The 14,965-nt window shown below is 41.1% G+C and overlaps 1 protein-coding gene across 1 annotated transcript in view; it reads left to right on the forward strand.

Annotated features, from left to right (window-relative positions):
- Positions 1 to 14,965, forward strand: part of JADE2 (jade family PHD finger 2) — a 145,426-nt gene that overhangs the window by 78,037 nt on the left and 52,424 nt on the right. The window contains exon 5 of the mRNA XM_081850324.1: positions 3,666 to 3,835. Coding sequence (XP_081706450.1) covers positions 3,666 to 3,835 — 170 coding nt within the window. The remainder of the gene's footprint in view (positions 1 to 3,665; positions 3,836 to 14,965) is intronic.

The raw sequence follows: 14,965 nt of genomic DNA on the forward strand, positions 1-14,965 counted from the left end.
AATGACTTTAATTGCTTGGCTTTGCCTACCTCAGCTGAGGCTGAAACAGCCTGTATTCACTTATCATTTTGTATCATATATAAAAATCCCATGGTTATTTCCCCTCCCTTCTCTTCCTGAAGTGGTGGTTTGTACATGTGATTATTCTGAGTGATATCCTCAGCAAGCTCCAGGGGAAAGAAAACCTCCAGTGTCATAGGAAACATTATGAGAAGATTGATGCAGGCAGATTTAGCCGTAGGTAGGGTTATTTGTTTGACTTCAGAATCAAAACATGTGGGAGGTTGTTGCCGACAGGCTTATAGTAATGCTGGCAAAGCAACAACAAGAAAAGGGAAATAAAAGAATCACATCTAGTGGGAGGGTGGGAAGAACCACTTTAATTCATTGTGGTGTGAGCAGAAGGCATTTGAGTTTCAGACAGTCTTATGGGCCCAGCTCTACAAGCTCTACTATTGGTTGCACCCAGTAGCTTTTCCATAGATCAGGAGATAAAAGCAGAAACTAGAGACATGACTCAGTCTGTGCGTTGACTGTGGCAATGTGTGCCATAGCAGGTGGACGGGAAGTAATGAAGCTGGAGGGTAGTAGTCAGGAATTGAGTTAATCATCCCCTGAATTTACTTCAGAAAGAAACTTGTAGCTTTCGGTCCAGTGTAACAGACAGAACAACACAATTAGAGAAAAGGAAAGGCCAAAAGGCATCTTGTCAATCCCTGTAGATATATTCACAGGGTGTCATGGGGAGGCTGGCCGGATGTTAAATGAGCTCTTGCACCTTTAATGTGTGGAAGGAAGAATTTCAGCTGAAGTTCCCAATTCTTCAGAGCTATTAAAGGTGCTTGAGCTCTGTCTTCTTTTACATCTGGTCACCCTATTCTGTTCATATTTGTGGCAAGCCTCTGGTGCACCAGATGAAGAATGTTAGATTAAGACTCTAGTAAACAAAATCCCATTACCATTGGGCCAGAAATGCAGCACTAGAACAGAAAAGCAATACGCCAACGTGGGAGAGTTTTTGGGTTTTGTTTGCTGCTTCCTTTGTTCTGGAGAGGTTCAATTTTTTGCTATTGTAGTAGGTTGTTTTTTTAAAGAAAAGAAAAGAAATAAAGTCTTCTTATTTCCAGTCTTCTTTGTAAATAGTACAGCCCCCCCCCCCGTACTCTTAGGGCAATTGTAAGCATTAGGTTTATGTGGCATGTACTTCAAGATATTTTCAACCAGGCATGGTTGTCACCTATAGAGGTAAGAACCAATTAGAAAATCCAAATTAAGGAGTTACCTTCAGCAGTACAGTCGTACCTTGGAAGTTGAACGGAATCTGTTCCCGAAGTCCATTGGACTTCCAAATTGCAGCTTCTGATTAGCTGTAGGAAACCGCAGAAGCCTGTTGGATGTTCGGGCTACAAAAGAACATTCGCAAACTGAGACAATCACTTTTGGGTTTGCAGCATTCGGGAGCCAAAACGTCCGGGTTCCAGGGTGTTCAACAACCAAGGTACGACTGTACAGTGGTACCTCAGGTTACATATGCTTCAGGTTACAGATTCCACTAACCCTGAAATATTACCTCGGGTTAAGAACTTTGCTTCAGGATGAGAACAGAAATTGTGCAGCAGCGGCAGCAGGGGACCCCGTTAGCTAAAGTGGTGTTTCAGGTTAAGAACAGTTTCAGGTTAAGAACAGACCTCCAGAATGAATTAAGTTCTTAACCCGAGGTACCACTGTACTAGCTTTATGATTAGGTGGCCTATCTAAAATGACATCATATTCAATTATTTAGTTTTATTATTTTATTGTTAATACAGGGGATTTCCTCTTGGTCCAACTGTTTCCTGCCATCTCTGGTCTCAGGCTCATCCTTAGAGATAATCTTGCAATTGTTTCCTGATAAACGCTGGAGTTACCTTTTGGTACAGCAGCTAAATCACTTAGGGTTGCATGCTAGAACCCAAGGTTCGGTTTGGGAAGGGGTTCTTCCTCAGTAATATTAGCTGTGACTTACCGTATTTTTCGTCCCATAGGATGCTCCGTCCCATAGGACGCACCTACTTTTTTTGGGGGGGGGAATAAAGGAATATATTTTTTTTGTTTATTTCCTCCCCAAAACCAGGTCGGGGAACAGTGGGATGGCGGCGCTGCACCTCCCCGCTGTCCCATGAGCTTGTGGGGCTGGCTGATGTCTGTCCGGCGCACGGGGCGCCCTGCTTTAGGGCGCCTCGCGCGCCGGGCGGTAGGCTGCTATCCGCAGCGTGGGGAGCCCTGCAGGGAACTCCTGCAGGGCTCCCCACGCTGCGGATGTCTGTCCGGCGCGCGGGGCGCTCTGCTTCAGGGTGCCTCGCCCGCCGGGAGGCAGGCTCCAGACACCTGCGCGAAGCACGGGGCGTCCTCCAAAGGGCGTTCCCCCGGGCGCGCAAGGCTTGCGGACACTTGCGTGAAGCACGGGGCGTCCTCCGGAGGTCGCCCCTTGCTCCGCGCTGCAGGCTGCCGCCCGCAAGCCTTGCGCGCCCGGGGGGAGTTCCCCCGGGCACACAAGGCTTGCGGATAGCTTCCTGGAGCCTGGAGAGCGAGAGGTGTCGGTGCGCACCGACGCCTCTCGCTCTCCAGGTTTCAGCGAAAGCCTGCATTCGCTCCATAGGACGCACACACATTTCCCCTTCATTTTTGGAGGGGAAAAAGTGCGTCCTATAGGGCGAAAAATACGGTAATAGTTGAGTAGCAGTTCCATGGTCCCTTGAAAATTACACCTCTTGTGGTGCCAACACTAAAGGTGTCCCCGAAACCATTTGCCATGTGAATCACTTCAACAGCGAGTTTTATCAGCAAGGTCAAGGGGAAGTACTCAGAGCTTTGTAACAGTGCTGAATGGTTATATCTTTCTTGTCATTCAGAAACACCTTTTTCTTGACACTGCTGATTATTAAAACCCATTACGTAGTCTTTGGTACATACAGTTTATTCTCTTCATGTTATGTCTTTTAAAAAGCACTTCCTGATTGTCAGAAAGCTCAATAGTTCCCAAACAAACCATTATTTTTTTGTCATTGGTTTTGACAGCACCTCAAAGGTCTTTCAAAGAGTTGGAAGTCAGTGCCACTTTTGAGGTGATTCTAAATTGGCTTTAATAATAAGCAGGTGCCCCAGATATTTTTCCCAGTCTGGCACTTCAGCCCTGTAGAGTTTGAGAAGTTTTGGGAAGTGATTCCTTTTAACTTCTTGGTCATTTGTTTGTTTTTGGTGTGCATCTGCAAGTTTTGGAGTCTCATTGAACTCTTCAGCCAGAAATTACTAAAAACTAGCCATCTTTTCTCTCCATGTCTTAACCAGCTTAACTATCACACCTTCTCTGAAGAAATTCTAGTGGCTATAGCTCTGTGAATATGCCAATAATCTTTCTAATTGAATTTTTAACAACTTCACAAAACTATGCTTCACAGGTTCCTTGGGAAAAGCCATAATGGTTAAACCAGTTTCCATTTGTGGTATAAATATTGCTAAATTATTTTACTCCAAAATGGTAAATTTTATATCAAGATGAGTTGACATTTAGGCATAAAGTAAGCTTAGGCTTCTTAAATTTCAGTATTTAAATGCCCATTCTTATAAAAAGGAACTGCTTCCTCCCTGTACCTCTTTTTTATGTCCATGCTTGTTTTCTTCCCTAGGATCGTTCCTGTTCTAGAACATTCATCGCCACAAACCTCACCAAGCAACCTGTCCAGCTCTGACAGTTTAGATGTCACCAGGACATACTCCCAAAGAGCAAGTCGCTATGACCTGGATGAAATCGATGCTTGCTGGCTGGAACTCTTCAACATGGAGCTTAAGGAAATGGGTAAGTGTTGTTGCTGTTGCTGTTGCTGTTGCTGTTGCTGTTGCTGTTGCTGTTGTCGTTTTTAATTCTCTCTTGGGTTGCACACTCACCAGTCTTAAACCAAAGACAAATTTTCACAACCAGTAGGCTTTCGTGCATATTGTTGAAAAAAGAAGGGAAAAACTGTCCCAGTCTATGAAGGATGATGATCTTTGAGAAGTTGAAAGGCAATAGGCAAAAGTCAATCTAGATGGAGGATAAGGCTGCAGTTGGTTACTGGACATTGTCTATTCTCTGCTTCCACATCAGAGGCAGTATGCTTCCAAATACCAGTTGCAGGAAACCATGGTATGCTGGGAATGCTCTTCTGCTCATGTTCTGTTTGTAGGTTTCCCACAGGCATCTGGTTGGCCATTTTGAAAACAGGATGCTGCACTAGATGGGCCTTTGACCTGATCAGCAGACTTTTCTTATGTTCTTACTGATATATTTTTTTAATAGCACCCATTACTTTGGGATTATTGTGACTCTTTCATATCCTACAAATGTTATAAGCAAAAAAAGGGAGGAGGAGAAGTTATATAAGATGTATTCTTACTTTAGCAGTACATTATTTGCCTAGGACAATTATTTTGCACTAGTGGACATATCTGCCAATCACTTTGTTCCTTCCAGATTTGGGTAGAGTAAGTTTGGGGACAACCCCATGGACCAGGACTCTGTATGTTACCAAGGCAAGATAGCTCCATGTTACTGATTTCCTCTAGCCTCCTGCTGTTCTGGTGAAGGGTCATATTTGTGAGCATACCTCACCATTGCCTATCTGAGCCTTCAATATACTCAGTTCTGTGAGATGGTGCTGTGGCCTCCAGTTTTTGCAAGGTTGACACAGCCGTTTACCAAACATATTACAGGAAATAAGCTGGGAATTTACCACATATCTCCTTCACTGAGGGTTTCCCCTCCTTCTCAGGACTAAGCTATATTTATTCAGTATACATGCACAGCCCCCACAATCACACTATTATGAAAGATCAGGTTGAGGTAGATGTCACAGTGTGTGTGTAAAGGTGTGATAAACTCCATAACACATTTATGTCATTTCTCTAGGGCTGTGTCCTACATTTCTATCCTACACTAAAGTTGCAAGCCTGCACAAACATATTTCTGAGTATGCCACATTAAAGATTGTAGAAATAGGACTGTAAAGCAGTCCGGGAAGTTTTGACTTAGAAGTGTCCAAAGTCTTGCTTTAATTAGTACCTTGTTTTCCTTCCCTTTCATTGCTGGTTCCAGAAATTCTCATATTGCAGTGGGAATTCCCTGCTTAAAAGTGGGTGTGGGGACAGATCTGTAGCCATATGGACTTGTTGGCACATTGGTCCGAAAATGCAAGGTTTCCAAGAAGTCAAGTGACACCTTATTGGGGCCATCCTGAGAAAATAAGGCAGCTTTAGAGTTGTACCAAATTAGGGCCCTAATAGGGGTCCTAATTTTAGCTTATGGAAGGCAGTGTATTGGCTGTTGCCTGTTCCTCATCTTGTATATTCCATTTTAAAAACAAACTAGTTCTTGTCCTCAAAGGAAAAGCAACAATGAAGAATTGCACAGAAGCTTACTGCTACATAGAGGGTAAGGAAAATACCTATTAGAACCTCTAGTTCACCCGCCTGATGACATGGAATTGCTCTACCTAGTATAATTTCTAATGCCTTTTCCATGCTAGTTTATATCCCCCACCCCTGAGATGGGGTTTTTAGCTGTGCTGATTACACAGGCCTCCCAGAAATAAACAAATATTCTGCTTTTCTGGAGTACTTTTAATATAAAGTAGACATCTTTACCCAGAAACAGAAAAGCCTCAATATAAACAAAATGTACGATTAATTCATCAAGCACAAAACAGAAAAAGTCCATTTTCTTTATCAGAAGCTCATGCTGGCTATCAGCTCCCCTACTTGGTGAAAATACGCAATGTAAAGAGCTGCCAACCGATAACGTGATGAACATTTAACTGTGTCTGATGGTTTTATTGGTTGCTGCTGCTGCCATGTGCGATAATAAAGAAAGTTGGTCTAAAGTAATTTGGATCAAACACTGAACTACATTCACATATAGGACATTATAGGCAGCATAAGACTGTTTTCCTTTTAAGCAGAAGCTGGGCCATTTATGTTTTTATTAAGATTTCACGCCATATATTGTGATCTCCGTTTAATCCAAAGCTATTGTATGGTTGTGACTAGTGAGACTTCAAAGGCATGAAAAGTCCCTTCGCTGTTACATAGCCATCTCTCCTTCCCCCCCCCCGAGCCCCCCTTCTTTTCTTATCCTCCTGATTCACTAGCTGAGCTCAGTCTCTTTCTGCCACAAATATATTCTCAGAGAATTTGCAAAAAGACAATGGGTTTGATCTAGTGAAATCATCCCATTACTGCAAGGACTTCCACCTGTAGCTCAAAGGTTCTTCCAATGAATCTCAAAGTTAATCTCAGCTGTTCTAACGATTTCCTTTGACACAAACTTCTCTGCATCACTGCACATAGGACTGAGATTAGATTTTCAGTGTCCATATTCTTGTGCTCCTGTTCCCTCCTCTGTGGTTGGCATCCTTGGGCCACAGTGGCAACAGCTATGGGCACTATTACTTCACAAGAACACCATTTCATAACTTATTCCCCACAAGAGACAGAGAAACAGTGGGAAACCAATGACCACCCCCCCATCCTAGTATATGTGAAGAGGACCTCCAGCTCCTATTGCAAGCAAAGTCTTAGCCCAGCTCAGAGCCATAGTAAGATAATTTATTCCTTTTTTTGCCTTTAGAGGCAAGCAGAACAACTTTTCCAGCTCTTTTCTTGTATACCTCTTGGGGGCTAGTTGAGAAGCTGATGACCCCATTGCCTGCCTCAAGCATTATACCCTGGAAATATCTGTTCGTGCTGCAGACACTAAGAAGGAGATATGATCATTCCAACTGACTTCCACCTTTTGTTGTGGTGGGGGTACTTTTTCTTTAGCAGTTGCCCAATGGCCCCAAATACTGCAAATCCAGATTTTCCAAGTAGCCCTACTTCCAAAAATTTAACACAGCCCTAACTAGAAGAGTTACCTGGTCTGTTTATTGAAATGCTAAGACTCTTCAAGGTATATTCCATGCTGGTGGTCCTAGGCTGCTGTCCTATTCTCGGACTAAGTCCGATTGAATTCCTTAGGGCTTATTTTTTGAACGTACGTAGGATCATTTTGTTTTGTTAATTTGTTAATTAGTTACAGGATGTAACTGGAAGTAGGCAATGTCTTTAGTCACCTGAGAAGAAGTGGGTATGAAACAGTTCCAGAGGGATGGTCGCAAGATCACATGTTCTAAATGAGTTGTTCTTTAATACCTCTGAACTTAGAGTAATGAAGGATGTAACTGCACTATAATGTCCTCTATAATCTACTGGGGAAGGTAGAAAATAATAGAAAAAGAACCAGCAGGGAGACTCCCAAGAGAACGTGTGGCTTTAAGCCAGAGAGCCCAGAGTCTGAAAACACAAATAGCAGCTTGCCCTAGAATCCAGAGTCTCCAAAGGAAGCTCTTTAAAAATGGACAACTGACTAAAGGAACTTTTAAGAGCTAAATACACATAAATAAACCACAGCAATGCTGATGAAGGGAAAACCAGAAAGCCCTGTGTGGTTTGTTTGATGGCAATAAAATAAGTGGGCCACAGATTCAGCAAAAGATTTATAGTAGGTGTCTTGGCAGTTTCTAATACAGGAAATCAGCAAGCAGGCAAGGTAGATGCTTCTTGTTTTAAAAGCCAGCTTGTGTAAAAATATTCATTGGACTGTAAGATGGCATGATACTGTATATTAAAGATTGCCTTCATATATCCTTTCATATTCAGTCATGATGCTATAATTCATAGGATGCAGGTGTGTGTGTTTGTAGGTGTTTGTGTAGGTGTAGACTGTAGGCAACAAAACCATATCAAATTACTAGTGAAAGACTCAGAGACCACAATATGTTATTTTCAAATCCATTGTGTAATGCACTTCAGATTGTTTGTCTAAAGTATCCCGTGGATCTTGGAATTCAGAGTCAAAGGCTTCCCTACTGAACTGTCTGACCAAAGACTTGGAAAGCATGCTGTGACATCAGAGCAGCTAAGCCAATTGCAATCGGAGAGTTAAAATATTAGGGAACTTCTTTAGGCATTTAATGGCATAGAGATCCTTGCATCTTTAGGGTAAGGAACCTGGCCACTTGCAAGAGTAACAAGCCTACTGTGGCATGAGAGCAAGTCAGCCATTAGCATCAATAGTAGCAGAGCAATCAGAGGGGGATGCAGTACTGTAAAAAATGAAGTTTAACAGCATTCATTGTCTGTCATCCAGGCAGGATCGCACATATTAATACTGAACTATCAAGTCATATGAGTGACTGATTTTCAATACATATGTCTAAGCAATACAGAATTCACAAGAATCAGTGCTAAATTCTGTTACCTGTATAAATTATACAAATTGGACAACTTCACATACTTTATTTTGCAATTTAACAAATTTGCATAATTCAAACATGGGGAAGGCAAGGAACCACTGGAAATTTTTGACATCACCTGTCTGACTTCTTGATATCTCAGCACAATTTAAAGCATATATTTCACACTATTTATGCCATTTCAAGCATATCTTCAAATCCATAAGAAGCAGAAATTACTCTTTTTAAAGCTGAAAGCTGATATTCTCAGGGAGTTGAATTCTCTGCTTTTTCCTGCAATACGACTATTGTTTGTGCCAGAGGTTTTCAACCTTTTATAGTCTACAGCTCAAAAATACATTCTTTCTGCAGCAAATCTTCCTTTATTGAGTGTTCCATCATTCTAGAAACTGTCCAGCACTGGCATTTTCATTCCTCCATCACTCTTGAGTATGGTAGACAAAAGTGTGTCAACTAGCCCTGGTAGAACGCTGAATACACCTGGTCCTGTGGTACAAAGATCTTACTAAGACTGATAAGTTTAATGGTACCTGGTAACTCCCCCAGGTGTTTGTTACTTGATCTGAAGGGCACATTCAAACTCCAGTGTGGTGTAGTGGTTAAGAGCGGTAGACTCGTAATCTGGTGAACCGGGTTCGCGTCTCCGCTCCTCCACATGCAGCTGCTGGGTGACCTTGGGCCAGTCACACTTCTTTGAAGTCTCTCAGCCCCACTCACCTCACAGAGTGTTTGTTGTGGGGGAGGAAGGGAAAGGAGAATGTTAGCCGCTTCGAGACTCCTTAAAGGGAGTGAAAGGCGGGATATCAAATCCAAACTCTTCTTCTTCTTCTTCTTCTTCAGTCTCACAGCTCAGTCTTTGGAGACACTTAGTTTAGGACAGTGATCACTCGTGATTTTTGGTATACCTCACATAATATTTTTATGACTTTTTCAATTTTAGCTTTAAGGTGCTTTCTCCCAAAATGTTATATGCTGCAATGTATTTGGAGCTCCACTGTGCTGTTTACGTTTCTCTCTTTTATTGTATTATCCTTTTTACCATTTTTCTTGCTCTGTTTGTCCTTCTTTGAGTCTTGTAGCTGCTTTCTCTACTTGCATAACAGAATGAAATAAAGGCATATTGGAGGGGTGGGAGGGGAGAAAATTGTAGCTGCTCAGGTACCAATGGCCAAGCTAGGAGTCCTTGTTCCCCCAAGGGTCTCTTGTGCCCTTCAAGTGGGGAGGGTGGCTCCTACCGATTTGAGAAATCCTGATTTAATGCACAGTCTCCAGTAAAGCTTAATTAAGGTCTATTTATTCCTCAAGGAGGAAGGGAAAGCAGTTATTAAATTGAGCTTGGGTGCGTGGGAGCAAAGCTCTTCTCATGAGCAGTTGATTTCCTGATCAGTCTTGTTTGTACTGCCAGTAACAGCTGATTAGAGGCACTGTCAATAATGTCTCTGTGTTCGGCTTTCTCCTGATGAGGGGGGCTGAGAGATGAAGATACACTTGTAGATGGAACTGTAGGAGATGTTTCACATATAATTTCCTGAAATATAGTTTAGTATATTGGTCTTTTACAAAACAGCTAGCACTTGATTTTGAAATAAATAATTCTCTTGTATACTTTGTAGACCCAGAAATGTGTATACTTTACAACTGGTTTCAACTTTAATCATCAGTATTCTATATTTTACTCAGTTTTTGGACCAGAGCACATATGCCTTCTACCAGATCAGACTGTTCATTCATCAAACCCAGTATTGTTCACTTTGCGTGGCAGTGACTCTCCAGGGAGTCGGGCAGAGGCATCTTTAACATCACTTGCTATGTGGTTTCCTAATTGGAGATGCCAGAGGGGACAAAGCATGTTCTCCAACACTGAATAGGGTAGTAGTCTGGCTAGTGCTTTCTGTGTTCTGCAATGTGTGTCTTATGAATGGGTAAGGTGGATAAGTAGAATGCAAACCCTACTCCAGTGGTTTTCAGACTTTCTTGTCTGGACCAAACTTCCTTGTCTGAATAAAAATTTGTTCACGCCACACCAAATTTTTTTTTTACTGATAAGAAATACATTGGGAAAGAAAAAGAAACGACCCCTGGCAGTGCTTGATTTATAACAAGTGAAATCAATTACCTTATAAGATGATCATGGGGCATCCAGAAAGTATAAAAGAACAAGTCTTCTCCAGCACTCTTGAACCGTGATTCTGGATCACAGCTAGGATTGTCTTCAGTATCGATTGATGCTCCCGTTCTCATTTTGAAAAGATACCTATCCATATTCTTTAATATAAATATATAGAGATACAGTACAGATACAGATACTATACTGTACTGAAATGTTTAAATGTTTCTTTGATTGTCCTTGAATCTTCTTGCCACACCAATACGGCACGCCACACCCTTTGAGAACCACTGCTCTACTCTGTTGCCCTTTTCATGTTCCGATCTTTATTGAATTAAGGATTGGTTAAAGATTCTTTAAACTCCAACCTCCCGCCCTCCCCTGAGCTGTGTTACAATCTATTTTATTTTGTCTTTGCAATGCCTTGTAGGTATCTTCAATTTATGAAACCGATCTTTTTTTGCGCTTCAGTGAATGAAGTCTGAATCAAAATCATTGATATATTGGTATTGTATCTGAAGTAGTGCTTAATACTGTTCCGTCTTTCATCTCCTTGGCACTGTGTATTTTATTTCTTGAACTGTGGGTGGGATGTGGGAAGCCATGTCCTTTTAAGCACGGATTCTACTTCCTTTAATTGTCAGGCCCACTTCCTTCTATCTGCTTTCCAACCAGTTCCTGTGGTATAGATCATCCTTGTTCATGTCTGACTACATATTGCTATTCATATATTACAAACAGGAGGAGGATGCCATTAAGAGTCAGTTCATCCATTTGTCTTCCACATGTATGGTTACCAAGCTCTTTGATTTTGTAGGGGAAGTGAACTCATCTTAGGATAAAGTTTGCAGGAAATACCCTATAATCAGTTTAGAAGGCAGCTTTCATTTTCTTGGAACTCTTTTTGGTAACCCATGTGTTGCACAAGAAGCCTTCAAGTGAGGGCTGAATTTTTTTGTTCTCATCTCTTTTTGTATGAATAAGAAAACCAGTAAACCCACTGCCACTTAACACTGTGTTAACGGTTTTGAATGGAGGAGGCAATCAATCATAGGAACTAGATGTGAACTAGCAATTATAGAAGCCTTGGAAACAGATCTGGAGCTTGGTCTCACTTAGTTTTTCACCACTGTCAATCTGAAGCAGCGCCATTGGACATTCCAGAGCTGATTTTGTTGGTCTTTCATTAAATAAGTTATTACTTTTTACAGAACATGTGCAACATTGCTATTAAAATTGATTTTTTTCAAATGTATGCAGCCGTGGGATGTATTATTAAGTTCATAATATGAAGTATTTAAAAGCCCTCAAGTGATCAATACAAATAAGTGCTTTATAACTAGAGAGACCCGAGGTCTCATTGACTGCAATATTTGCCTTCATGGGGGCGCAGAAGCATAATTCGAGGAAAATGTTCTGCTGTATTAGAATTAAAAATCCATGCAGATCTCTCTGGGACAGCACTTGAGGAGCTAGTAATGATTCAGTTACTGCTGGAAAATCCATTAGGATTACCACTTCTGATGTAGTGGATGTTCTTACAAAGAATGATAGAAAAAATGACAAAGCCAGATTTGTTGATTTTCCGATCATTTTACTTTGCCTGTGGTTGCGATCCTATTACAGACGTAATCCTACTAAAAAGCACCATTGAACTCAGTTTGATAGAATTGTGTTGTAACGTAAGGAAAAGGGCCTTTTCAGTTGTGGCATTCCTTCCCTAGAGAAGCCCAGCTAGTGCAATCACTACTGTTCTTTGAGAAAACAGTGAAAACAGGTTTAGATAATTCTCTACGTTCATTTAATCCTACTCCAGGGCCCCCAGTACAGGAGCAATGCTTCTTTGGGAGCATTGGGGAGGTATGTAAGTTGCTGCTTTCCCTGCCCCTATCTGCTGGTAAGCCCCCCTCATACACACACAGGTATAGGGCTATATAGGGGCAGCACTGGGGGCACTTTGCCCAGAACCTCCTCAAAGCCTGGAGCCAGTTATGCATTCGGACTTGAGAGGATTTTAGGAACCAAATAGCCTCATAATCAGAGTTGTGTCAGAACAGTCCTGTGATAGGAGAGCTTTAATGCAGAGGTTGTGTGTGTATGTGTGTGTGTGTGTGCGCACACACACACACACACACACACTGATTATAAAGTGACTTCTAAAAACATTTTGCCATCATTTTAAATTTAAGAAATAATTGATGTTGGTGGGTGGCATAAAGGGTGCTAATTGGTTCCTGTAAATCTTTTAAGTGCATTAGCGGGATGTGCTCATAATGAAATATCTAGGAGCTTCATAGCGCACGCTTGGCTCATCTGCTAGCTGTATTTTGTTTCATTTATGGAGAAGGGTTTCTGTGGCACTCATCACTGTATCACCTGAGCATCTTAATGCACCACTTTAAAAAGAAGCAAGCAAGCATTGTGTTGTTCCTTTTATTCCTCTTACGAAGGAAGCAAAATCAGAGGTAAATATTTAGAAAGGAAGGAAGCATGGAAGGGTCCCATCTATTTCTAAATTAACCCTTTGACGTTCATGGGATATATCCAGAGCTGGTGATTTGTCAACAAGTTCACCTCCTGATCCTAACAGAAAGCAAGTTTGAGTGATTTCAGAGGAAAGCACTTGCATGTACTTAAACAGAGATCCCCACCAACATTGAAGTTCGGTCATCAGTATTTTTGATTTAGGACTTGTGAGTTCAGAAAGCACTGGAAAATGTGATTTTAATGAACTTATATGCTAAGAAGGTTTTAAAAAATATACCCTTTCCAGCTCAGAATTTCCTGACCCCATCATACTGTAGCCAGATTGCATGATTTATCTTTTGACAGAACTGTGCCTCTAATTTCCATTGGAATATTTGAAATGATTTGGTATCATTGTCATTGAACAATCAGAGCACACCAGGACAAAAATCATATGTGCCCAAAATCCAAAGGAAGGGTTTGGGGGATTAAGGGAGAGAACCAGCCCTATTTATTTCTCATGCTTTGAAATCCCAGTTCACATTCTGATAGTTTTAATAGTTTTTATTCTTGCAGCATCCCTGTGGGGTAGGTAAAAGGCATTTTCAAACTAAAGCAGACAGATTTTAAGTGCCTTTCTTAAAGCTATATACAGAAAGAACATTATTGTTGTTGTTGCTATTGTTATTATTTATTAAATTTATATACCACCCTTTATTTACAGCATAAGAATACCAAATAACAACACAAAATATGTAACGACAACTAAAGAAAACCAATAATCCCCCTCCCACAAACACGTATAAAAGGTCATAAATTTAAAGTAAGATAAACATTTAGTGCATAAGAAATACTGCCTCTGTTCTGAAATCTGCCTCATGCTGCGTTTAAAAAAAAGGATGCCCACATGCTTACTGCTGAAATTTGCCAAAAGAGTAAAAGAAAAAAGAAAACAAATAGGCGGTAGAGTTTCTTCCTGTTAAAATTGTAGGATTGCAGCTATATTTATTATATCTCAGTATCTAAGAGTGGTTATATATGTTATACATATTAGTATGCATGCATGTGTGTGTGTGCGTGCACACACGCACACACAATTAGATTTGTGCTGTTGGGAATCAACTAATGGCACAGCCAGTGGCCTTAAAATTGTTGCTCATGAACAATTTTATCATCCTCTCCAATATACTCTGCAGGGCGAAAGGAGTTCTGGTTTCAGTAAATTGATTTCAGTTGAAGTGCAGTTTAGCTGGAAATAAGTCTCAGTTATTGCACAAGGTGGTTCATCTGTTAATATTTCTCTCTGGCTTATTAAGCAATTCATTATCAGAACACTTCAAAAGTAGAAAAATGTGTATTTAATGGGAAACTGTTGATCCTCTTGCCATGGGACTAATATGAGCATGCCAAACCACCACACCTCTACCACATAACATCATTATGAAGACGTGGTTGATGAGAGTCCAAAGAAAGAGAATTCTCAATGGGATGATTGGAGCCTCACCCTTGCCCGATGCTAATCTCAGTGGAGAGATTGCATTGGCAATGCAAAGTGGGATCCTTTTTTAATAGTGTTTTGTAGTACTGCCCTGGGGGTAGAAATACTGAAGGACAGGGTGCTGGAAAAAAACTTAACGACGGGGGGAAAAGATAGTTTCCAAAGGGAAACTGGTTTGGAAATAACAAAAAAAGTGAAATATCTGGGGGTGAATTTAACATCTAAGAATGTGAATTTATTTAAAGATAATTATGAGAAATGTTGGTCGGAAGTTAAGAAAGATCTTGACATATGGTCTAGGTTGAGGCTCTCCTTGTTAGGCCGAATTGCTGTTATCAAGATGAATGTATTGCCGAGATTGTTGTTTTTATTTCAGACATTACAAATTCTGGATAGGATGGACTGTTTCAAGAAGTGGCAGAAAGATATATCCAAATTTGTCTGGCAGGGCAAAAAGCCCAGAATAAAATTTAAGATTTTGACTGATGCAAAAGATAGGGGGGGTTTTGCTCTGCCGGACTTAAGACTTTACTATGAAGCAGCAGCTTTCTGCTGGTTGAAGCAATGGCTACTTCTTGAGGATACAGA

Source organism: Podarcis erhardii (genome assembly GCF_964252035.2).
Source record: "Podarcis erhardii genome assembly, chromosome: 2".
Lineage (NCBI taxonomy): Eukaryota > Metazoa > Chordata > Lepidosauria > Squamata > Lacertidae > Podarcis > Podarcis erhardii.